This window comes from Aulonocara sp. 'chitande type north' Nkhata Bay, linkage group LG8 (genome assembly GCF_057382095.1).
Source record: "Aulonocara sp. 'chitande type north' Nkhata Bay isolate Kocher_YH1m ecotype deep benthic linkage group LG8, A_spYH_male_GT1.1, whole genome shotgun sequence".
NCBI classification, from domain to species: domain Eukaryota; kingdom Metazoa; phylum Chordata; class Actinopteri; order Cichliformes; family Cichlidae; genus Aulonocara; species Aulonocara sp. 'chitande type north' Nkhata Bay.
Window position 1 is genome coordinate 16,232,539 of NC_141351.1, and position 24,622 is coordinate 16,257,160.

The 24,622-nt window shown below is 40.6% G+C and overlaps 3 protein-coding genes across 3 annotated transcripts; 2 read left to right on the top strand and 1 right to left on the bottom strand.

Annotated features, from left to right (window-relative positions):
• The first annotated feature begins 1,307 nt into the window (after nt 1–1,307).
• ddit4 (DNA-damage-inducible transcript 4) lies at nt 1,308–3,139 on the top strand. Its single transcript, XM_086303888.1, has 3 exons — nt 1,308–1,463; nt 1,702–1,924; nt 2,016–3,139. Exons 2-3 carry the CDS (start codon nt 1,741–1,743, stop codon nt 2,513–2,515), a joined length of 684 nt encoding a protein of 227 aa, XP_086160014.1. The 5' UTR covers nt 1,308–1,463; nt 1,702–1,740; the 3' UTR covers nt 2,516–3,139.
• A 591-nt stretch (nt 3,140–3,730) lies between these two features.
• dnajb12b (DnaJ heat shock protein family (Hsp40) member B12b) lies at nt 3,731–11,335 on the bottom strand. Its single transcript, XM_086303890.1, has 9 exons — nt 11,023–11,335; nt 7,580–7,757; nt 7,323–7,468; nt 7,062–7,235; nt 6,876–6,946; nt 6,615–6,724; nt 5,982–6,154; nt 5,657–5,795; nt 3,731–5,255 (listed from the first exon to the last, which is right to left on the bottom strand). Exons 1-8 carry the CDS (start codon nt 11,165–11,167, stop codon nt 5,677–5,679), a joined length of 1,116 nt encoding a protein of 371 aa, XP_086160016.1. The 5' UTR covers nt 11,168–11,335; the 3' UTR covers nt 3,731–5,255; nt 5,657–5,676.
• Nucleotides 11,336–12,130: 795 nt separating this feature from the next.
• Nucleotides 12,131–17,782, top strand: scd (stearoyl-CoA desaturase (delta-9-desaturase)). Its single transcript, XM_086303892.1, has 6 exons — nt 12,131–12,284; nt 12,549–12,807; nt 13,660–13,790; nt 13,944–14,149; nt 14,500–14,732; nt 17,466–17,782. Exons 2-6 carry the CDS (start codon nt 12,570–12,572, stop codon nt 17,654–17,656), a joined length of 999 nt encoding a protein of 332 aa, XP_086160018.1. The 5' UTR covers nt 12,131–12,284; nt 12,549–12,569; the 3' UTR covers nt 17,657–17,782.
• Nucleotides 17,783–24,622: the final 6,840 nt, after the last annotated feature.

Sequence of the window (24,622 nt, forward strand, 5' to 3'; positions counted from 1 at the left end):
TTTGTGCTGCTTTTTTTGTGGTATGTATTTTGATATTGCTGTTGTTCATTCTGTTCTTTGAACGAGCTAAAGTCTGAAACCCATCAGTGCAGTTTTCCGTGCCACTTTTGTCTTGTGGTGACAGTGAGTAAACGTGCAAACTTGGTGTTTTCCTCAGTGAATGATTGTCTTCAAGCAAGTGAAGGGTGGGAGTGTACAGAGTGTACTGTACTGTACTGAGTGTTTCAGGACGGCCCTGAACACAACAGGACACACCTCTGGCTGGAGCCTAAATTTCTTTTTCTAGTTTGTTTCTGGCCACACTTTCTGAGAATCCAATTAAAAAGTGATTTCTCATAGTTTTTGTTTTTACTCAAGCTACTAAATCTTCTTACTCCACGTCCCCTGCTAAAGATTTCTGATAACTTTTTTATAGCACCCACCTCAGAACATAGTGTTCCTACACGTGTTTATGTATTTCAGTTCCTGTCTAACAAAGTACAGTGTATTCCACGCCTACACATGTGCAGAAATGCAGCGTAGCCTCTGGCTGCTTTCCAACATACAGCTGTGAGCAAAATGTGTAGTATGTAGCCTATGGCCCCGACACAAATAACTTGCTTTTGCATTCTAACAAATCCGCTATATGTTTTTACTCTCATACACAGTTTGTGTTATGCCTTAAAACACTTTGCTATCTTTTGTGATGAAGTAATAAATGGTGCAAAGATGCTACAATAACAACCCCCCGGCGCATTTCTGCATAGAACGTTGCTAAATAACTCTAATAATAATGATGATGATAACATGTGTAATTTCTGTGCAGTCTTTTTGTTTGTAACTCAAGGGTAAATGTAGAAAGAGGTGTCCCATAGCCGTTTTTATTATCTGTTTTGCCTTGAGCACAGCGCACTGAGTGTTCTCTGCATCTCTGTGTGCCAGATAAAAAATTCTGATGTAATGGTTTAGCAAAACAGGTGACGTAATGTGCACTGCAACACTGAACCTGCTCATCCAGGCCTACATTCTGTTAAAATGTAGGTGCACATACAGAAAAACGGTTTACCAAATACCCACATAAGATATCAAACAAAGAAACAACAAGATCATTTTCAAGCCCACTCAAGTCCCCTGAAACATATCCATAACACTAGGGTCTGCTATTCATCCCCCACCACCCCCCTTCCTCCTCCTCCCCCTCCTGTTTGTCTTTCTTCTCTGCTGGCATGTTACCAGGCAAGAAGCAGCGCTGGTGTCGTGCCTCTCTTTTTGATTGGCTGGTTAGGGAGAGACAGGCGTGGCCTCGCAGCCCACATATATAAACATTGTTGCAGGACAGACTGCAGAGCTTGGCAGCTGGTGAGAGAAAGAGAGGAAGAGCAGAGGAAAGAAGTTTCCATATACAAATTGCAGACAATAACCGTTAAAACTACGCATCTTAAACATCCACCGCGACCTTGAACCACGCAGAATTTAAATAACGAGTAAGTACAATTAATTTATTTGCCGGTTTTGCTAGTTTACAGCTAATTTTGACAGTGAAACAGCTTCTAGCTGCAGTCAAATTAAAAAGGTGTTCTTTTTGAAAATGTTTATTGTTCATATCTTTAGCAGAAAGCTATACCTCAAAAGCCTGATATGTATGTTTAATTAAGTCGTTAAACGTGGAATTAACGGCAGTAGTTGGGTGCTCATCTGTTGCCTTTGTTTCTCCTGTGACAGTTGACCACATAAGCAGCTGATACTGCAGGGAGGACAACCATGCCTGAACTCTTTGCATATACTGACATCGGCAGCTCACCTCCTTCTCCAGTGGACAGCAGCGACAGAAGGCTGTCCTGGGGCAAACTGGTTCAAAGACTGACTGATTTCAGCACACCTGCCAGCAGCAGGAGTATGGAGTCAGGGTCCAACAATAGCAGCAGGAGTGATCTCTCAGACTCAGGTAAGCAATGCTGCATAGGCATCTCACATCTCATGATTCTTTTCTTCTGTATGCAAGTTTCAGGTTCTAACTCATTCTTGCTTTTACACAGGCTCAGATGTCTCAAGTGACTTGTGTGCCTTCAATGAGGACCTGTTTTATGATCCAATGGAGGAGACACTCTTAAAAGAAGTAGTGGACCTGATTGCACGAAGTCTGAGAGAAGCCAAAGACACAGATTGCGCCTTAAGATGTACAAAACTGCTCATTCCAGACAAACTTCTGGAGCACATTGGACAAGAGCTCCTTCATCTGGCAGCTAGTGAGCCCTGCGGTTTAAGAGGGGCTCTCATTGACCTCTGCGTTGAGCAAGGGGATGTTTGTGAGAGCATGGGACAGCTATCTGTGGACCCATACCTTGTCCCTACATTTCAGCTCGCTCTGGTGTTGAGGCTAGAGTCGGGCGGCCTTTGGCCTAAAATTCAAGGACTCTTTAGCACAAAGTCGCCTTCTACTCCAGTAGTGAGACAAGCTATTAAACTTAGCACTGGTTTCCGTGTGATCAAGAAGAAGCTCTATAGTTCTGAAGATCTTCTAATTGAGGAATGTTAAGTAATACAAACACTGATGTGCTTTGATGCTGACAAGAGGACAATAAAAGCTCACAAAGGGGCCTATTACTGTAATTACATGTATATGAAGCATTCTGAAGTGTATCAGATGGACTTTGTCATGATGTAGTCTACTGTTCCCACTGTAAAGGGGCTGAACTTTATGGTACCTGGAGCAGGCAGTGCTCCTAATACTCACTCACTGACATTCAGATTTTAAAATGACAACATGTAACCATCATATTATATCTGGTGACATGGCATTTACAAGTATTGGAAGTGCATACCTCAGTTTCTATTGAAACTAAACAACGGCAGCTAGCTATATTGTTATAGTTATTATTGAAGTTCATTGTGTTCTTTTTCTTTTTATACATGACAGTTAATTGAATTGGACAAAGCCTGATGAAGTGGTACACCAAGAGAACATTTGGTAACCTTTGTGAAGTGTGAAAGGCCTACCCTTGCTTGCCTTGTGCATTGTTTTTGCAAGCCGCGGCTAAGATTACAAATGTAACTTGATCTTGTGTTGTGCAGCCCTGTCCTGCTTCGGTTGATATTCAAATACTCAGTGAACTTTTTTTTGTACCTTTATCGAATGCAAATAAATGATTGTTTTCTAACATTTTGTTCTTTCTTCTTATTATTTATTCAATCTTTCATATCCAAATGATCCATAGTTGACTTCGCTGACAGAGTTAGGAGAGATCTAAGAATGAGAGAAAGCGAATGAACATCAAGTCTTCAAATGTGCGTGCATATGTGAACCCAGTCTGCAAAATCTACAAACGCAAACTACACTAGAGCACACCAGCTGGTGCGGTGAGGTACAGTGGTTAACGGTATTCCGATGCAGAACAGCTGACAGGAATATGTGGCAGCCATTAAAGCCACATCATGTACGATGCCGCAAAAGTTTAAAAACCTAAAAAAAAGCTAGTGTGAAATTTGAAGAAGTCAAAGTCATGAATCAGATGTGCAGCATCTGCAGTCTGCAAAAAAAACAGCTGAGTGTGTTTGTGCTGAAAGAATGTGACGCTGCACATCCTGCCAGGCACATTTTGCACGTCACTGAAGAGCTGAACGTGCACGCCGCCTTGTCTCTAGTTCCCTGTCTCTGTAAGCCAGCCGGCCGGCACACTGTACGTGCCAAATGCGCTGACTGAGCTTTTATCTCCCATTCTGTGCCTGTTCTGTTCAAAGCAGAGAGTCACACTTAGCACGTTTGAGCAACCATGTTTATTTTCATCTAGAATTAAAAACATGGTGGAAAAACGAAGTGAACAAGATCTGTATGGTTTTCTTATCCTCTCTTTATAATCTATTTCTCCAAGAAATAATACAAAGAATAAGTAGCATACTATAAACTTAAAAAGTGAGACAAAAAATGGCTTTTTCCGACAGATTGAGTAGAGACGTGACAGTTCCCAACTTGAACTGGTTAAAGTCTGATTTTGTGGATCGCCACGTCTCATTCTCATGGCATTTATTGTGAAGTTGTACTACATGTTTGCCCTTAATACATTTAAAGGAGGTAAAGTGACAGGGACATGTCCTAGTGGCTATCTCACACACAGCAGAAGAAGACAAATTTCAGGTGTTCAAGTGTCTAAAAAGCCTAGACATTTGACGTATTAGATTACTACTGCATAGTCTGAGAATGTGCATCTAAAATCAAAACCCCTCAAACTTTTCTCCATTGAATTACAGCATAAAATCAAGGTGGCATTCAATGTGGCATCTGTTATATTGCTACATAAATAACATCCATATGACTACATATAACTTAAGTATGGTCTGTTTTCATACCATTCCCCCCAAAACAAATATAAAGTGTTCTTTATGTTCTTTCTTTAGTGCTTGGAGGTTCTCATTCTTAGTATCCGTTTTGACGTTTAGACATGGAATGCGCCTCCCTGTGTACTCAGAACCATTATGCCAATCCTAATTGATTGGTGATTACATCCTCATCAAATTAGCAAATTCTAAACATGTTTTCATGACCACAAATCACTATGATTTTTATTTTCCACAATAATTTGTCAACACAACTTCCAGTTTTTCATGTATTTCATGTAACAGGGTTTTTGGTATATGTGCCTATCTCTTAAATACTTTGGGTCAACTTCTGTTGTTTAAATGTGCTATAGGCTATAAATAAAATAGATGCAACAGTCCCCACCAAAAAATAGTTTTGTTTTTATACTATGGTATTTTTTGTAATGGAAAAATACACAAACAAAAGAATTCATTTAGGAGTGTTAGCTCACTAGGTGCTAGCTGCCTAGCTTATCTTGAATAAACATAGCTTATTTGTGCAAGCTACTTAAGGGTGGTTGGTTCTGAATGACATGTTTGTTACGATCATCAGCCAATCAGAATTGGCATAATGAAATAAATATTTCTGAGGAATACCCAAGGAGGAGCATCGCATAGTGAGCCATCGAAACGAATGCTTTTCTGAGAACCAGAGTTGCGCAAGTAACCTAAAGTTTTTCAAACCCACATTTTTTGAGGATAGCAAGCTATTTTAAGTACCATTTCCATTCTAAAACACTATATTAACGCTATATCTTTTTATCACATACTAGACTTCCACAGAAATTGTTTGAGTTAGTTTGTGTGATCTGTTTGGTGACGAGTGGTGCTGGTCTGCTCCTTGTTGAGTCATCTTCAGCCTCCAGATTGTAGAAATGCATCTTAATAAATTACTGGTAATCTTTTGTAGTGATTCTGGAAACCTGGAGACAAGAAAAAAAAAAGCCTTTTTCAAAACGTCTTCACAGCAAGCTGGTTGACTTTTGTTGACTTTACCACCATTCTTTTTAGAGGTTCAAGTGTCATGAAGCTGTGATTCTGGTAAGTAAAATTAGTCTGATGTGCTTGCATGATACAAGTATTGACATACTGAAGCCAAATATGGTATTGAGAAAACAGAGGATAGCCAAGCGGAAAGCCTTCTGATGGGCTGTCTGTCTGGTTGTGTATTCAGTCTTTAGCCCCATGCCAGCTGGGATAGGCTTCAGCCCTCCTGCAACCCTAAGTTAATCAAGGGGAATCAATGCTATATATTGGAATGTCAATATTTTTGCCCCATCCCTGGTGCCAAAATGAGAAAATATTCAGAGTTTGAAGAACTTGCTTTGAATCATGAAAGCATTTTCATCCAGAAGAAGCTGTGATCTCGGACAACTTGGCGCAGCTTGGTGTGCGAGCCCTCTGTGCTCTTTGGTATAGATCGCTGTCCCCAAAATAGCGAGCTCTGTATAGCATTCCTTCCTCTGTAAAAAACAAACACACACACACACACACACACACACACACACACACACACACACACACACACACACACACACACACACACACACACACACAATTAAAAAATGATCTCAGCACTGATAATGACACTGACAATCACACCAATACTCATGCTTAAATTCAGATATAAGAATCGTTTATTGTCATACTTTGCTGTTTCTCTTTCCAGCAGTTGTTGCGAAGGTTGGAAATATAATCATCCTCCACCGTCCGCTCCAGATTTTTCAGATTCACACCAGTGAACTCTTTGGAGAACTGCTCCCCCACATAATATGGCACCTTCAGGTTCTCAGTCAGCCTCTTCTGTGAGTAACCTGCTGACCTACGTGACAACAGGCCAGAGTGTGGGAGTGTTATCATATGACAGAATGCAGCACAGATCTTGCACCATCTGTCTGTCTTAACATGAGTCACTGCTGACAATGGTTTAAAGCAGGGCCCGAAACTGCAGGCGTATATCTGAACACACAAAGGCAGTGTACTGGGAACGGGACAAGACACATGACAGCAGCACAAACAAGAGGAGCTCTGTGATTAATTGGAACTAACAGAGGTAGCAGCAAATTAATACGAGGAGAAACAACCGCCAATACTGTGAAGGCAAATCTAACACGACCACCCAGCTTATGCAAAGATCGAGTGAAAGCAGAAGTACCGTGAAAAAAACCTGGGTTGGATTCTGCTAACATAGAGATAATCTTTTGTCTAAGTCCCTCGCAGTTTTGCAGAACAACAGTTAGTTGTGTTACTTTAGATTCTTGTGTTACAAGGATCACACTCACGGCCTGAAGCTGAGGCTGTAGGAGGGGCTGTTGACCATTATTTGACTGAGAGCTGACACAATAACCAGGATGAGGATGGGCATGACTTGCACAAAGAGGGCGAGACCTCCCTGTGGAAAAAACACATTACAAACAAACACACACAGTCTCTGAGAGAAGCCTCAGCTTGTAAAATGGCAGATGACTAAATGTCTCCCCCTGCAGGCAAAACATAAACAACTCTATACAGTTACAGTTTAGCTTTTTAAGTATCAAACTTACATCTTGCTGTCGCTCTCTTCTCTCCCGCCTTTGGTAACGCATCCGCCCATTATTGTATACGTGAGCATGGCCTAGATTGATTTAACACATTTAGCACATAAAAAACGCACCACAGAAATATATATTTGCAATTAAAATACTCCGTCTCACATGCATTATATGGAAACACCAAACTATGAGACTAACTTGATGGATAACCTCCTCCAAAGAACATATTAAAGAGCTCTTCAGGTGAAATATCCGGCTCAAAGTTTCCATTGTCTGGGCCGTGTCTGGAAGGATGTCTTCTCCCTTCCTCACACTGATCGTACTGTCTCCTTTTGTTAACATTGCTCAGAACAGCGTACGCGCTGCCAATAGCTGTTGGAAAGTTAGAACATGAAGCTGCTATAAGTTGCTTTCTGTAAGTGCTATATGAACCTTGGATGAGTTTAATCACCGTCTTACCTTTAAACGCCTCTGTTGCCCCAGGAGCGCTGTTCTTATCTGGATGGAATTTCAAAGCAAGTTTTCTATATGATCTCTTCAGTTCATCCTCTGAGGCATCTTTCGACACCCCGAGAATTTCGTAAAAGTCTTTACATTGTTTTATCCTGTGCAGAGAGCACATGATTACAAATTTCAATCACAATTGCAGTCAATATACCCATCAAGGAGTTTATTTTAACCAACAGTATGTTTATGTAATCAGCAGTCTTACGTACCTCCTCACAGCTTCTAGCTGATCAGCCATGTAGGATTTTGAAGACTCTGCAGGCTTTTCTTCAGGTCTGGCGTTCTCCTTTATGTTCTGCCGTTGTCGAGGCTCCGACACCCCGCTGAAGTCTGAATGGATATCTTGTCTGGGTGTAAATCCATTCTTTGCTATTACATCCAGCAATACTAGAAGATATGTTCAAAGATATTCTATCAAGTACTCAACAGCAGTTAAAAACACAAAATGTTCGATAGTGGGACTATCCATGTCATCAAGCAGATGTAAAGCTACCAAGCAATCAAGTTCAATGGTATTATAAGAGCTTCTTGGGGGCAGAGTATACAACTATAGCTATGTTTGAAAATCATTAAACTAAATATAGTTTTTGTTGGAGGATCTGTCTGCTTGTTGCAGCTTTATTTATTTTATTTTATTTTCAGATATGCTGTGGCTGCAGTTTTAACAGGTTTTATATTTATATGTGAGGTGGGTCATGGTCTAAGGCGTATCTGGGGTGTATGTGGGTGTCCACAGGAATCTAAGAAGAGGTAAAGTTGGGCACAAGCACATGCCACCATGTATAGTGGTGCAAAAAAGTATTTGCATCCTTCCTAATGTCATATTTGTTTTGCACATTTGTCCCACTTCTATGTTTGAGAATCAAAGAAAACTTAATGTTAGACATGGATAACTCAAATATAATACAAAGTGCAGTTTTTATATCAGGATTTCATTTATTAAGTGAAAAAACTAACCAACCTACCTGCCCCGTGGGAAAAAGTTATTGCCCCTTAAACCTAATAACTGGTTGTGCCATCCACGGCAGCAAGAACTGGCATCAAGCATTTGGGATAACTCACAATGAATCTTTCACATCACTCTGGAGGAATTTTGGCCCACTGTTCTTGGCAGAATTGTTTCAGTATGAATGGTCTGTTTAAGGTCATCCTAAAGTATCTGAATAGAATTTAACTCCAGACTTTGACTAGGCCAACCCAAAACCTTCATTTGGTTTTTATTTAAAGGTGGACTTGCTGGTTGCTTTTCAGTTACTTTGTGCGATTGAGCTTCAACGCAGGAACCGATCGCTGGTCTGATGTTCTTTTTATGAAATGCTGTGTGTTTTATGCCAGATGCAAAGGCACTCAACCTTTCTATAAAGTTCAGCTTTTGTCTCATCAGTCCACAGAATTTTGTGACCTTCTGGATGAGCCATTGATGTGCTCTTGGAGTACTATTGGTACTCCAAGAAGTACTCAATTATCAGAGAATTTTGTTTGATGATCTGAAGCATGTAAGTGGCACAAATGTACAAAAAAAATACAAAAACACAAAAACAAGAAAAAGACAAACTTTTTCACACCAATAAATATAGTACATTTGTTTGCATGTGTGGCTATATTGATCACTTTTCTGTTTTTATTCAGCTGAATGTTGTATTTCTGTATTTATTTAGTATTGAGCTACAAACCAGATTCCAAAAAAGTTGGGACACAAAACAAATTGTGAATAAAAACTGAATGCAACGATGTGGAGATGGCAAATGTCAATATTTTATTCAGAATAGAACATAAATCACGGAACAAAAGTTGAAACTGAGAAAATGTATCATTTTAAGGGAAAAATATGGTGAAATGTCATGGTGTCAACAAATCCCTAAAAAGTTGGGACAAGGCCATTTTCACCACTGTGTGGCATCTCCCCTTCTTCTTACAACACTCAACAGACGTCTGGGGACCGAGGAGACCAGTTTCTCAAGTTTAGAAATAGGAATGCTCTCCCATTCTTGTCTAAAACAGGCCTCTAACTGTTCAATCGTCTTGGGCCTTCTTTGTCGCATCTTCCTCTTTATGATGCGCCAAATGTTCTCTATAGGTGAAAAATCTGGACTGCAGACTGGCCATTTCAGTACCCGGATCCTTCTCCTACGCAGCCATGATGTTGTGATTGATGCAGAATGTCGTCTGGCATTATCTTGTTGAAAAATGCAGGGTCTTCCCTGAAAGAGATGACGTCTGGATGGGAGCATATGTTGTTCTAGAACCTGAATATATTTTTCTGCGTTGATGGTGCCTTTCCAGACATGCAAGCTGCCCATGCCACACGCACTCATGCAACCCCATACCATCAGAGATGCAGGCTTCTGAACTGAGTGTTGATAACAACTTGGGTTGTCCTCTTTGGTCCGGATGACATGGCGTCCCACATTTCCAAAAAGAGCTTCGAATCGTGACTCGTCTGACCACAGAACAGTCTTCATTTTGCCACAGTCCATTTTAAATGATCCCTGGCCCAGTGAAAACGCCTGAGCTTGTGGATCTTGCTTAGAAATGGCTTCTTCTTTGCACTGCAGAGTTTCAGCTGGCAACGGCGGATGGCACGGTGGATTGTGTTCACTGACAATGGTTTCTGGAAGTATTCCTGAGCCCATTCTGTGATTTCCTTTACAGTAGCATTCCTGTTTGTGGTGCAGTGTCGTTTAAGGGCCCGGAGATCACGGGCATCCAGTATGGGTTTACGCCCTTGACCCTTACGCACAGAGATTGTTCCAGATTCTCTGAATCTTCGGATGATGTTATGCACAGTTGATGATGATAACTGCAAAGTCTTTGCAATTTTTCGCCAGGTAACACCTTTCTGATATTGCTCCACTATCTTTCTGCGCAACATTGTGGGAATTGGTGATCCTCTACCCATCTTGGCTTCTGAGAGACACTGCCACTCTGAGAAGCTCTTTTTATACCCAATCATGTTGCCAATTAACCTAATTAGTGTTAATTGGTCTTCCAGCTCTTTGTTATGCTCAAGTTGACTTTTTCCAGCCTCTTATTGCTACTTGTCCCAACTTTTTTGGGATTTGTTGACACCGTGTAATTTTGAATCAACATATTTTTCCTTTGAAATGATACATTTTCTCGGATTAAACTTTTGATCTGTCATCTACGTTCTATTCTGAATAGAATATTGACATTTGCCATCTCCACATCATTGCATTCAGTTTTTATTCACAATTTGTTTTGTGTCCCAACTTTTTTGCAATCCGGTTTGTAGATTGGCGAGCTCAGAAGGATAATACCTGTGTTGTCAAAAATATTTTTTGAAATGATCACGGGAAAGTAGCATGTAGTAATCTTGGACATCTAGGACTTATTTAGCCTTTCTCCCAGTCCACTCCTGTTCACCTAAATTAAAGGCTTAGCTTTCTGTTAGAAAAGCAAATTAAAGCACTGCAGACACTTCATTTTAAAGTGAAATTCGTACAAAAAAAAGAATGAGAAAAAACGCAGAAGCTGCATAAATGAACCAGCTAGCTTAAGTGCTATCAAAGGCCCTGGCTACATGCGCTGCTCATGAGGAGTGCAGGTGATGCTGCAGGCTGTGGAGGTGATGATGCGCATCTTCGCAGCTGAATGTGCGCCCCCCTCCCCCTTTCCCCCCATATTGACTTACCTTTGGCTTTCTCTGTCGGGAAGAGCCTCTGCGCCTTCTCCAGGAACCTCTGCGCCTTGTCCGGCTGTTGGTTGGTTAAGGCGGCCGCTGCAATGTCAATGCAGCGCTCCGCTTCGTCCCTGTTTACCTCCATCGCAGCAGGCATCAGCAGCAACTAACTGGACCAGAAGTAAATACGGGCGCCTGATGATGACGCCAGATAGATGCTGCAGGAAAAAAAAATATGTATCAGTCAGTCGGTGATATGCATTCATCAATGTGGTGCTATTTTTTTGTCTGCTGCTGGTGCATGGGGATTGGAGATTTTAGTAATAGGTGAGCCCTGTTTGCAGAAAATCAACAGTATCGGCTGCGTGCGCTGCCCCATTTTCACCATTAGATGGCGACAGATTGCCATTTTTTTTTTCAAATGTAGGTCAAGAGGGTGAACACCCATTGGTGTGTTTATCCATCCGTCCAACCATCCATCCATTTTCTGCTCCTCGCCCGGGTAAATATGGGCCGTGTGATCCTTAATTTGGCCATGCAGTGTGTATCTGCAATTTCCTAATGTTGTAAACCTGCTCAATATTTGGCAATAAAACCCTTTCTGATTCTGATTCTGATTTTGCAGCAGAGTCAAAGCTCTTCTTCACAGGGTGACGTAAACAGCCTTTTCGACCTGTTCTGCAGTGTTTATGGAGACTCAGTTGTTTTTTTTCCCGTCATGCCTAAAATACCTTTTCTGGTGTTCAGCAGCTTATGCTATTTTTGGGCACATTGAAAGTTTGTATCTCACAATTAAACTTCTATAGACGGAGAATGGGGATGACGTAACAGATGAAGCATCCTATTTTCCTACGTGGGTGGAGGACAGGGGGGAGGGGGCTCTACTGCCGGGGTTTGGGTACAGTAACTTGTTTTGTTCCACTTGCATCATTAACACAGTGCTTGTGTTTCACTCCACGCCTGATTTCAAAAGGAAAACGGTTACACGGTTCAATGTTTGTGCATGTCTAGACAGCAACAAGATCGGCTAGTCTCCAGAGGTGGCAAATATACATCTGGCAAACCGGAGAATGAATAAAAGGTGAACAGCAGATAAACAAACAGCCAATCAGAGCCCGAGCAAGAGGCGACAGGCGAGCGCTCATTGGTCGGCCACACCACGAGTTCTAGTTCTCATTGCGGAGCTATCACTCTCCCTTTTCTGGGTTACTGTAATTTTGGGTCAAGCAGACTGTCCTCCGTTTATCTCGTTTCTGCCCTTCTGCCTATCTTCGGTGAGTTATTGAGTAAAAATTTTCCCTCCCACAGGTGTTTCATCAGGGGTTTTTTTTGGCGCGTTGGAGCGTCGCGTTACCGCTTTATAAGTCAGCATCGTCGCTACCGTCTTCCTCTTCATCCTCCGACAGCGCCAGCCAGCAAGCAGCTAGCCTGCCGGGGCTAGTCAGCACAAAATTAATTAACATATTGACAAAACAGCCTCCATTACACACAAAAAGCGCCGAGGCGACTGACTTCTCTCCTCTGTTTGCCGCTCACAGCATCACAGCACCGCTGCCACAATGACGGAGGCGGAGGCGTTAGAGAACAAGCAGCAGCAGCGCAAGTCCAGCAACGGGGATGTTCTTCCAGAGAGCGCCAGAGAAGACGCGTTTGATCACACGTACAAAGAGAAAGAGGGCCCAAAACCTCCCCGGATCATCGTATGGAAAAATGTCATACTGATGACTCTGTTGCACATAGGAGCCTTGTACGGCGTGTTCGTCGTACCTTCAGCATCTCGTTTGACCTTGCTTTGGTGTAAGTGCGAAAAGAAAATTGCCTGTTACACCCCCTTTTCTCCTTTTTTGCATGTTGGTTTTGTTTACTTATTTAGTGGAAATCATATTTTATCAAATCAACAGCTGTTATGTCAGCAGCACGCCCTGCTTTTCTCGCCGGTGGTGAATGCAAATAGGCGGCTGCATATATCTGTGATCCTCCCAGCATCCTTCATGGAGATGGAGGATTATAGATCAGGAATAAAGTCATCAGAGATTACATGTCACAGCACGTACCTTTAAGATGGGCTGTCAGGAAAATAAACTGGCCTCCTTAATGTCAGTTTTTTAAAAATAAAGGTCAAGTAGACAAATGAAGAATAGCTGGATAATTAGCATAAACTGCACTTTATTTATACAGTTTCTTCACTGCTGTGTCACAACTCTTTTAGCTTTTAGTCTTTCATGAACTCAACCATGAAATGTTTTTATTATTAGATTTGGCTTCTTTTACACTGTAAAGGACACAGCTTTACACTGTAATCTCCTTGGGAAACAGACAGGCCAGTGCTAACCAGGTGACCTGAGGGAAATTGTGCACAAAATCTAATCAAATCCCAAAGAGCCTTTTGGATCAAATTGATAAAGATTGTGGTAAACAAATACTCTAGTGCTTTAACAATTTATGCTATTTGGGGGGAAAAAACAGAAACGCATCTGTCTCGTGATCTGTCACTTGTTGCTGGATGTTCTTCCCAGCCCTAACAATAACAGTGCAATTGTGCAGAAAATAATGCACAAACACTGCAGTGTGCAGCATCTGCAACAAAGTGCTGTTGACATGAGCACAAAAGTAGGTCAAACTAATTTGCCCATGTGTTTCTTTCCACAGCTGTACTTTGTTTTTTGATAAGTGCGTTAGGAGTCACTGCAGGAGCGCATCGCCTGTGGAGTCACAGATCCTACAAGGCTACATTACCTTTAAGGATTTTCCTCAGTGTAGCTAACTCCATGGCATTTCAGGCAAGCAAAAATGACTGTTCTGCTGACACATCTTTTTAGTATACAAACACACACTTATGACCTGGAGCCAAGATAATAGCAGCTTTTGTTTCACTATAAGTACCGTGCTGTGTCAACAGTGTGCATAATCTTGATCTTAATTCCAAACCACAGAATGATATCTTTGAATGGGCTCGAGACCACAGGGTTCACCACAAATACTCGGAAACAGATGCCGACCCTCACAATGCCGTCCGTGGCTTTTTCTTTTCTCATATCGGCTGGCTGTTGGTACGCAAACACCCTGATGTGATCGAGAAAGGACGCAAGCTGGAGCTCACCGACCTGCTAACAGACAAAGTTGTCATGTTTCAGAGGAAGTAAGTGGCATGATTAAGGTTCAGACTTCACACTGCATCTAGTTGCTAAAAAAAACAAAGTGCAATGGGTGCAAATAGCAAGACAGTAGTGTTGCAGTTTCTATAAATATAAGTAAATGTTAGAGTACTGCTGTGGAGATGTTTTCATAATGGCAAGCTGTGTTAGTCATTCTGGTTTAACAAGATGACAATTACTAACGTAAGATTCACGGAGAGCAGGCTTAAATGGAAAATAGGTCAAGTGGAAATAAAGGGAAAAAAAGTGAGCATTTTCTTATCTGGCAAACAGAGTTTTTGTATTTAAATAATTTGTTTTTTGCTGATACCTACTCTCGCTATCTCCTCAACAGGTATTACAAGCTCTCCGTGCTGGTCATGTGCTTTATTATCCCAACAATCGTGCCTTGGTACCTGTGGGGGGAGTCTCTGTGGGTGGCCTACTTCGTCCCAACTCTGCTTAGGTACACCTTGGTGCTGAACGCTACCTGGCTGGTCAACAGCGCTGCCCACATGTGGGGAAACAGGCCCTATGACAAGAACATCAACCCCAGAGAGAACAAGTTTGTCACTTTCAGTGCTATAGGTATGAACAACACCCCAACACATGCTCATGGCAGAAATTACACACCAGAATGTACAGCACAGGACAGCGAATGCTTGTATAGGGATATTTTTAAGTATTTTTTAAGTAAAATTGAAGAAGAAAAGCCAGATTTTTACTGTAAGTTTGTTACTTCGGTATAGCGTCACCTTCAGAGCAAATGTAATTACATTGTACATGATACATGCCCTCGTTTTGCTTTTATTTGACTGCACAGTTGCGTCAAGCGTTCAGTGCAGTAAAAGTCAAATCATCCAATTATGCTTAAACAAATTTGCTAACAAGTGATTATCATCTCTCTCTCCCCTATAGTTTCTGTTTTGCCCTGTCTTCCTATGCTTTCTCTTTTTTCTTTTCTCTGTCCCCTCACCTCGCAAACGGTCGTGGCACGTGGCTCCCTGTTTCTCCCTGGTTCTTCTGGAGGTTTCCTGTTAAAAGCGAGTTTTTCCTTCCCACCGTCGCCGACAGCTTGCTCATAGGGGATCTTCCGATTGTTGGGAATGCCTCCTTAATACTGCAGGGACGTTACCTTGCAGTATAAAGTGCCGTGAGGCGGCTGTTGCTGTGATTTCGCGCTATATAAACGAACTTGAATTGGACTGAATTGAACTAAAACAAAAGGAACGACTTTTACAGGCCCATGTAAACATTTTATTTACCAGATGTGCTAAATGGTGGATAAAATGTTTAAAAACAAAAAGTACATACTTGATTTGAACCTATTTTATTAACGATTTTTACCTGATTACCACTTTGTCCACCTCCTCCCCTCACTATGCATGCACCTTGTTCAACCAGTAGGAGTCAGCAGTGCAGTGACAAAGAGCACCCGATAGATATATCAAAAGAGCTGGATATTCTAAGATGGCACCCAGCTATTCACCCCATAGCAAGTTAAGTCTAGTTTTAGAAGAGGCACAATTTAGCAGCTGTATCTTTGGTAATGATTATGCAGGGAAGAAAGTCATCTTTTGTTAGGGAACATCACACGATGTCACCAATATACCACCACAGTCTGTCATTGTTCCTGCAGTTGCTTCTGAATTGTTTATTTTAGGGATGCAACTGCTGTGCAATTCTCGGATGATATTAACATTTAAAGCATTTTAGTCGATTCCAATATTTTTTTGTAGTATTCCTTTTCCTTTAAATAACTGAACAGTTTTAAAAGCTGTCAGCTCGTCACACCAGGTTCAAACAATTAGTCAGTGCAAAACTGAATTAATGCAGCAGTTAGCTGTCCGACACTGACTATCATTTTATATTGGTGAACAAGGCCAATGCCAATCTCTTGATCAGTTTTTCATAAAGAATTTATCAGAATTTAAATGTAGAATTTATGTGCATAAAACCATATAAACTCCTAACAGTCAAAGCCTGGAAGACACAAAATCACTACAAAGCTACGTGGTTGCAAAAAAAGTTTTTCTTCAGGGGGAAAAATGTTTCACAAGGTTGTAGACGTTCTACAACCTTTAGGCAAGGTCCACATGGCCAAGCTTTAGTTGCATTAGCTGGCTGAACACACACTAAAATAGGATAAGATAAAGATAAAGGGTATAAAAAAACGCTGTTATCAACATTTTTGGGTAACCCAGTCTTTCTTCATCAGGCTTTGTGCATACAGCTATAAAAGGAACGTTAGCTAATCAAGGACTACCTACTAAACTCGAGCCAAAAAGGTCATGGAGGAATAAAAATAGAGCACTGCTGGCTGAAACATTTATTTCGCTGTCTCTCAGTGTGTACCGTTGGCAGCAGCACATGAGAGCTTTCCAACTTTCAGCTTGAGATAACATGATGATGAAGATGTGCTTTTAGGTATAGTTTTAGTATAGTATAGGCCTAGTCTAGTTATTTACTAAGATAATATGACAACGGAAATAAATGTAATTGTAAATTTCTTGTTTATACACTGAGCTCTGCTCTAATCAGCTGGTTATGTTTGTAGCCAACAGGGAAATTGAGTTTCAGGTGGACAAACTATGTAAGATCACCACTCATGATTGAAGGGTGTTTCCCCTTGTCCCTTCTTTTTCCTTATCAGCCAAATAGCAAATATTGGCTGATAGATCGGCGGTTGATATATTGGTCGGGTTGTTCAATAGATCAATACGTTTTCAAAGCTCAGAATTGCTGGCTGCAGTATTAGTTAAAAAAGGACCTATGTGCTACTGCGTCTTTACTCTCTAGTTGTGTGGTATTACCATGGTTTGGCTGAAGCAGGTTTGCATCTAGGGAATATCATCAGGAGAAGAATGAAACCGAACTTATAAACATTAGAATTCTGGTTTGACAGCCTTTTTTTTCCCTTTTATTTTGGTTTGTAGTACACCTCATAAGCAGGCAAACACCGACAAAGCTCAGAGACGATCTGAAAAGTGGGTGAGGTGGGATTATAAATACTGCAGGGAATGATTAGAGAATGGAAAGGAGGGAAGCGCGGCTCAGGTGACTTTACAGGTGGGAAAAGCAGACAGGTGGGAGCAGCAGTAATGACATCACAGCCAGTGGTATCGAACCACCCAAAACCTGTGACAACACCACAGGCTACCTGTAAACACAGATCCCAGCAGTGAAACAGTTGAAGAATCTTCTTTTTCTTTTAAAGACTGAAAACTGAAAACATGGAACGCGTTGCAAAGACGGCTTTTGACTGAAATCCAGTTTTACATGTTTTTTTAATCGTTCATTCCTGTTTCCTGTGCTTTGCAGGTGAGGGATTTCACAACTATCACCACACGTTCCCATATGACTATGCAACCAGCGAGTTTGGCTGCAAGTTGAACCTTACCACTTGTTTCATCGACTTCATGTGTTTCTTGGGCCTGGCCAAAGACTGCAAGAAGGTGTCCCGTGAGCTAGTCCTGGCCCGGATACAGCGCACCGGAGACCGCAGTGGCTAAGATCGCTAAACTGTGGTCAGCTTCAAGGCAAAACGACCGATAAGAAGAAATTCCACAGTCCTTTGACAGCTATACATTTCTCATTCTCTGAGGATTAAAGTCAGCTTTATAAGGGCCTTGACCACATTTTTGCTTGTTTTTGTGGTTTTTGTAGCTGTAACTAAACAAATTATTCAAGATGGAAAAAAAAAAGATGTTTCAGATTTGAATTAGATGCATTTTAAAAGTCACCTCCATTTTCCGCTGTTTTGCCACTTTTGGTGTGCATTCTTCATGCAAGATCAGTTATGTAGCCGATCATTTTTATGTAAGTATGAATTAATTATTCTTCAAAACTGACAAGGAGTGGAGCACTTAAATATGGAGTAACATTTTAACTGTTAAGGTACATTACTGCTTCAAGAGTGTTGCCTTTATTGTAGTTTACAACAAGTTTTCAACTGTTCTCATAAATAGATTTAATTTCTGAGCAGTTTAGATTTGAAATGAAGAGGTGAGAGGTCATGTTTGTTTTGCTTTTTGCAAAAAAAAATAAATAAATAAAATGCTTGCTTTAATGAAATATGAGAGAATACTGAGGGAACCCAGACCTTCTTATTAGCCTGAGCATTCTGACAACCAGTAGGCCAAAGCTTTACACAACCTGCAGGGTGCAACACTGTGGTTGCTTTTAGCAGAAATCTACACTGGATATCTATTGAGAAAAGTTCAAGCACTTTGAAAAAGATTAGCTGTGCGATAATTGGACGGAGTTTTCTCGCGATAATATAGGGAATTTGTTTAACATTAGAATGAAACTGCCGCTTAGCGTAAGCAGTTAATGAGAATTGTAACTTTACCTTAGAAAGATAAAAAATTTCACTGAGTTTTTGGGTGCTGGATGAATATATCATTAGTGCCAAGAGCGTGTCAAATGACAACATTTTTACAACCATCTCTGTGGTCCACTAGAGCACACTAAGTCGCCTCTTTGCATAACATGATTGTTGGAGTTGTTTTTTTTTTAACATTGTGGCATGAGCGGCTTTTTGCTTAACTGATTTTATCCAACTTGTGTGACTATTTTGTCCTTAAACATCTGCAGCATAGAGCTCCCTGATAGGTGTAGCAGCCAGTCATGTGGCAGTTCTGGCGTTACAAAACAACATGTCACCCATGCATGGCGATATACTGTAGTAGGTGTTGTAGTGAGGTGTTGTGTCGGTGACTGTGAAGGCAGAACTGCGTCTATTTTTGTAACGTGCTGTGGAGCTGCATCGCTTTGGATCATCAGAACCGTTGGCGCCGCGTTGATTTCCGAACAGGGTCTGGTTTCCCTTTGATGTGCTACAAAGGTCGTTATTTCAGAATTTTAGGTGCATCAGTGTTCATGTTAATCTTTGATTCTGATGTGTGGAATGCGTAGATTATTTATGTGTTTAATTGTTTTTTCTTTCTTATCGACTTTCAAAAAAAAAAGCAAAAGAAAATATTGTTCGAACCTGATAAAAATATTTCTGCATTCCAATATTTGGCTGACAGCCTTGTAAAAATATATCTTTAAAAAAAATCTGAAAACTGGAGCAATTGTTCATTTGTTCTTAAGAGTCAGGATCAACCTAATGCCTTATGACTTGCATCCATTCCTTCGCTTCCTGTCAGTTGAGTCAAAAATGCTCGAGTACCGCAAAACAAATTTGACTTCTGAGTTCCGTGTTTACACTGAGTGGAACATTGTTTTTCTCCTAAAATCATGTTTAATTTTAGGCAAACGTAGCATGGCAACACTGAGGAAATGTACATGCAAACGGAGGATAGGATTTAAGCGTAAAAGAGTCCGGTACAAAATGAAAAGCTGGCGAGAATGTTACATCGTGAGGTTTAAAGCTGCAGTGCGAAACTTTTGCTTCCCTTTTATGGCCGTGAGAGCAGTTGTGGCGATCTGTGTTGCCCTAGCCGTTGATCACTTCTTCCTTTTTTTGAGATTGTGATCCTGCCCATGAACGCATTGGCTTTCATAGGGTTTTCCACCATTGCTTTGTCATTGTAGCTATGCCATGGGTGGTGAAAGCCGAAAGCAGGCAGACCAGCAGTAAGACTCCCAGTATAAAATGGAGCACCCATCAATTGCAAAAGTATGAAAAAGGAGCTGGGTGGAAGTAGGTTGCTTGTTGTAGAGACGGCAACTGAAAACTGGCTTTAAGATCCATGTATTTGTAAGTTAGATGTATATCAGTGGATCATCTTGTTTGGGCTTCCTGAGCTAATGCTATATTTGATATTTAATCCTTTAATTTGACTAAACAGATTTATCCATTAGGCTTACCCAGCTCCGTGAATGTAAATTAATTACTATCCAAAGGTCTCGCACTTTAGCTTTAACTTGGGCCCTGATAGATGGATGGTGCCAGCTTCTCTCAACTCATCACAGCATCTCGGCATAAAAACTTAAAACAAAGGTGCTGTCGTGAGGACATCATTAGAGCACTTACCAAAACAGATGGCATTATATACTATTACAACAACGCCGGCTGGCCAGAGCACCAAAAGCAGCGTTTTCCTAATGAGGAGAGAGAGGGGTCGAGCTGTTTTCAGTCTGATAATGTCTACTGTATTAAAAATCTGAAATAAATTCACAATATTTTCAATACACTTGTAATTCCATTAACAGTTGTTGCTCATTTATTTCTGTTTTCACTCTCTGTGTCTTTGGGTTTTATGATTCTAAATAAATTTGCGCTGTGCATGCCAAACATTTAGAGTAGTTCCATGAGACATTTTGGTTTACACATACTTAGTTCTCGCTTTCAGAATGGTTTTGTAGTTGGTGTCAGGAACGAAGCTAAATACGCCTGTGATTTCTAAACATTTCCTGGATATTTTGAATTGGTTTTCAAGATTTTAACTCCATAAGGACGTCTTATGGAGTTAAAATGCTTCTCGTTGTTGTTACTGCTGTCTTCTATCTTGAAATCATTCACTAAAGTAACGGAGAAATAATAAGTAACACCTTAAGCACTCATTGAAGAGATTTAGTCTCAGCGATATAGATTTAACCTCGAAAGTGAGTAATTGGTGATCTCCTCTCTTTCACGTCATGGTAAAATTTATATTTTGGGATTTGTAAGATTACCAGAAGCCACTGGGCTTTCTGATCTTCATTTAATAGTCAATAAAATAAAATTGATTTATGAGAGGGGGAAATGTATTAGCTACGCCCCAAATGTATAAATCTATCTTATAATTTATGTTCAAATCTTAAATCTGTCCATTAACTCTTGGAAATGAAGGATTACACATTTAAATGCCTTGTCTGTGTCTACAGTTGTGGTCAGAGTTTTACATCCACTGATCACAGATATGAATGTCATTATAATTTGGGGCTTTTAATAATCTCTTTCGAATGATTTCATTTTCCAGGGTGGAATTATTGTACAGCATATATTTTAGTGACTTTATAAATTAAGAATTGGGTGGACAAATTTGAATTTATTTTGGATTTTCTTTAATCCACATAGTGTTAAAAAATATACATACAAATATGTACATACACTCATTTAAATCTTAATAAGTGCTGCTAAAGGTGCTTCAGTGTTGCTTAACTTGACAAGGCCAGGGTTTATTGCTTTCTCATTAGTAGTTTCTCTTAAAAATTATTTGTTTGACAGCACTCATTGGATCGACTAACAATCAGAACAATGAAAGCCCAAGACTGTCAGGATCTAAGAAATAGAACTGAACATTTACACAAGTTGGAAAGGTGTCTTCAAACAACTATATGTAAATACAAGTTATTCACATGTGTCACCACTGCCAAGGTGTATACCAGGGGTGGGTGCCTCAAGGGTCAGTGTCCTGCATGTTTTAGATGTGTCCTTGATCCAACACAGCTGATTTAAATGACCTCCTCAATGTGTCCTGAAGTTCTCCAGAGGCTGGTAATGAACTAATCATGTGATTCATGTGTGCTGACCCAGGGTGAGATCTAAAACCTGCAGTACACTCCAGGCCTTGAGGGCCTGGAGTGTACCCCTGGTCTAAACTCTTGCGCTCAGATGAAAGAAAATTGGGTAGGATGTTCAGGGACAATCTAGGAACCACCAAGGCTCAAGCCTGCTGTGAGATGGAAACTGCTTTAACATCAGTGCGACTGTCCACAGTAAAGCCAGTTTTATATGGCCATGAACTGCAAGGGTGCTGACCAAAAAGGAAGTCTCTCTTTCAAAATTGAGAGGTTCAAACTCAACTGAAATTTTCAGATGCCCACATGAACGAGCAAAATGCCTTATGGAGAAAGGTTTTATGGTCAGACAAGACAAAAATTAAGCTATTTAGCCATAGCGACGAGATATGTTTGGATGAGTAAACGTGAGGCTTTCACACCTAAGACCAGTGTACCAGCTATCAAGCATGGTGGTGGTAGCATCACGCTCTGGGCTGTTTTGCTGTAAAGGTACATCGCACAAAGTGGAGAGAATAATGACAAGCAGGATTAACTTAAAATTTATCAACGTCACCTCAAATTAACAGCTAGATAGTTGAAACTTGAGACCAAACACAAATCAAAACTGATTTTGGCAAGCATGCTAACTTTAATCTTCTGGAATGGCCTTCCCAAAGCTCCGACCTTGTGGTCTACACTTAAAAGCCAGATCTGTTGAAGAAAACCAACGAATTTAAAAGACCACTACCAATTCTGCCAAGACATTTAGTCAAATATGCAGCTAGGATTATATAAGAAACTGGTAGAGGGCTACCAAAAGTGTCTGGTCACGGTGCAGTTTGCAGACATTTAGCCAGATCCTAGTGGGGTGTATGTATACTTTTGACCCTGTGGATTAGAGAAAATCCAAAGGAAATTCAAACTTGTTCACCCAATTATTGTTTTTTAAGTCAATAAAGACATATGCTATACAACCACTACACCTTAGAAAATTAACTGTTCAAATAAACATTTAAAAGCTCAAATACAAGGACATTCATGCCCATTATGAGTGTATTGACCCTTCTGACCACATCTGTACATCAACTTCATTTTGAGTTTAAAATATGTCGAAATGAAGGTTTTTGACATCGCAGTGTTAAATTGTCTCCAGTGATATCATACTCCATAACCCTAACCAAGTGCGAGTGTCTGTGAAGAAGCCAGCTGGAATGGTTTGGGGAATGGCATGTTCCTGGTTGCCTTTGGGCTTCTGTGGCAAAGAACTCATCCAGTGTGCTGCTGGCATAAGTGATCAAGTCAAATATAACCTCTGCCTGATTTCCACAGTCCAGAGAGGAATGTAGGACCAGTGTGGTCACAAGAGACCAGTTTAACATGTCAGACTGTACGAGGTTAAGGAGTATGTGTCTCAAAAGAGTGATTGCAAAATCTAATCATGCAATTTTATGCATTTTTTTTTTGTCTTTGTTCTTTATTTGCTCTGTAAGTGAAGGGTTGGAACCTCTTAAGTGTCATTATGTTGTTTGTGTATTAATGCCACATGACATTATGGAAAAAGTCTAATAAAATGTTGAAGTTTTACAGTCTTTATTTGATTATTTTGTTTTTTCCACCATCTTCCATTCCTGATTTAGAAGCATGAATTGCAAACCAGCCCCTGCTCATTTCGATCCTCAGATGGACCGGCCAAAGGGACACGAGTAAAAGACCTGCATTTCCAATTTTGCCCGTAATTTTTTCTTATCATCACAGCGTGGACAGACAGGAGGCAGACTGGGTGAATAAAAAGCAATCTGTTTATTCTGGCTATTGTACAAAAAGTCTAAAGCAAAGTTCATAAATAAAGTGGTGAAATCCAATGACACACAAGTGCACACAACCAGAAACACACAAGGGAGGTTAGCAGACACAAAGGCAAACACTGATGGGAAGACAACGCTTATATTTTCATACACATGAGGGTAATTAGCAGAAGTGGATGCGGGTGATAGTAATTGAAGACAAATGAGGCAGTAGAAGCCAAACTAAACACAAGTCACTAGAGACGAGTAACTACCAAAATAAGACAGGAATAAATACAAATACAGACAGTAGCTTCAAACTAAAGGGAAGCAAAACAAAACACAAGGAATTAGACGGGACTGACTGAAAACTAACAGACTAGGAACAAAAACTAAAAGCTAAATCAAAAGAATGGTCACAGCGACAAACTAACAAACACTATATATATATATTTATATGTGTGTGTGTGTGTGTTTAAAATAACAAATAGCTATTTAATTCAGATGATATAATGAAAATGCAAGTGCATTCACCTCTTACATATAAAAAGAGAGACAATGCATTGTCACAGACACTGGAAATACTGAACATTGTTGTGCCATATACTTAATACTGTCTGATTATATTTTCTATTAATGTGTCTCTGTAACATAACAATAGTTAAGAAAAACAGAGTAAAATAAAAGCATATTTTTCCTCTGAAAAGCACAATGACAGAATTATAATTGTTGGTAGACAGGGTTTGAACTAGTTTGTGTTTGCAGATAGGGATTATGTGTTTTTTCTTCTTAACAGTATGCAAAGAATATATTTTTAAATGGGACTGGGAGAGGACTAAAGTAGTGTAACTTCGAAATCCCAGTTGAGTGGCGTCTGGAGGCATCATAATTTTATTAACTATGAATCCATGTCATCGTCCTGCATGACTGCATCCATTCGAGTCAGCCCATTGCAGCTCTACTAAAATCTGAACCTAAGTTACCAGTGAAGGCTCAGCACGTCATGACTCAGCACGCTTCTGTGGTGTGATGTGGGGTGGTTTAAATTGCACGATATTACTGTCACACTATCCTGACATGACCGAGGTTACTCCAGTACAAATTCCCAAAACATTCACACCACGCACGTCCCGCAGCATCTGACTGAGAGCGACCAATCAGAGGGCGTGATCCTGACTTCTGATCCCTGTGGCCCCATAGAGGAAGGGCGGGTGAAACACCTGTGCCAACTTGCAAACTTACTGACACTGAACACTCGCG

Bases quoted from the DNA above. Each gene is read 5' to 3' on its own strand.
- ddit4 (XM_086303888.1), top strand. From the start codon at position 1,741: ATGCCTGAACTCTTTGCATATACTGACATCGGCAGCTCACCTCCTTCT. The intron at 1,925-2,015 runs GTAAGCAATGCT...GCTTTTACACAG, and splicing joins GAGTGATCTCTCAGACTCAG to GCTCAGATGTCTCAAGTGAC.
- dnajb12b (XM_086303890.1), bottom strand. From the start codon at position 11,167: ATGCCTGCTGCGATGGAGGTAAACAGGGACGAAGCGGAGCGCTGCATT. The intron at 7,236-7,322 runs GTAAGACGGTGA...ACTTTCCAACAG, and splicing joins GGCAACAGAGGCGTTTAAAG to CTATTGGCAGCGCGTACGCT. The intron at 6,947-7,061 runs GTTAGTCTCATA...AAATCAATCTAG, and splicing joins TGGAGGAGGTTATCCATCAA to GCCATGCTCACGTATACAAT.
- scd (XM_086303892.1), top strand. From the start codon at position 12,570: ATGACGGAGGCGGAGGCGTTAGAGAACAAGCAGCAGCAGCGCAAGTCC. The intron at 12,808-13,659 runs GTAAGTGCGAAA...TTCTTTCCACAG, and splicing joins TCGTTTGACCTTGCTTTGGT to CTGTACTTTGTTTTTTGATA. The intron at 13,791-13,943 runs GCAAGCAAAAAT...TCCAAACCACAG, and splicing joins CTAACTCCATGGCATTTCAG to AATGATATCTTTGAATGGGC.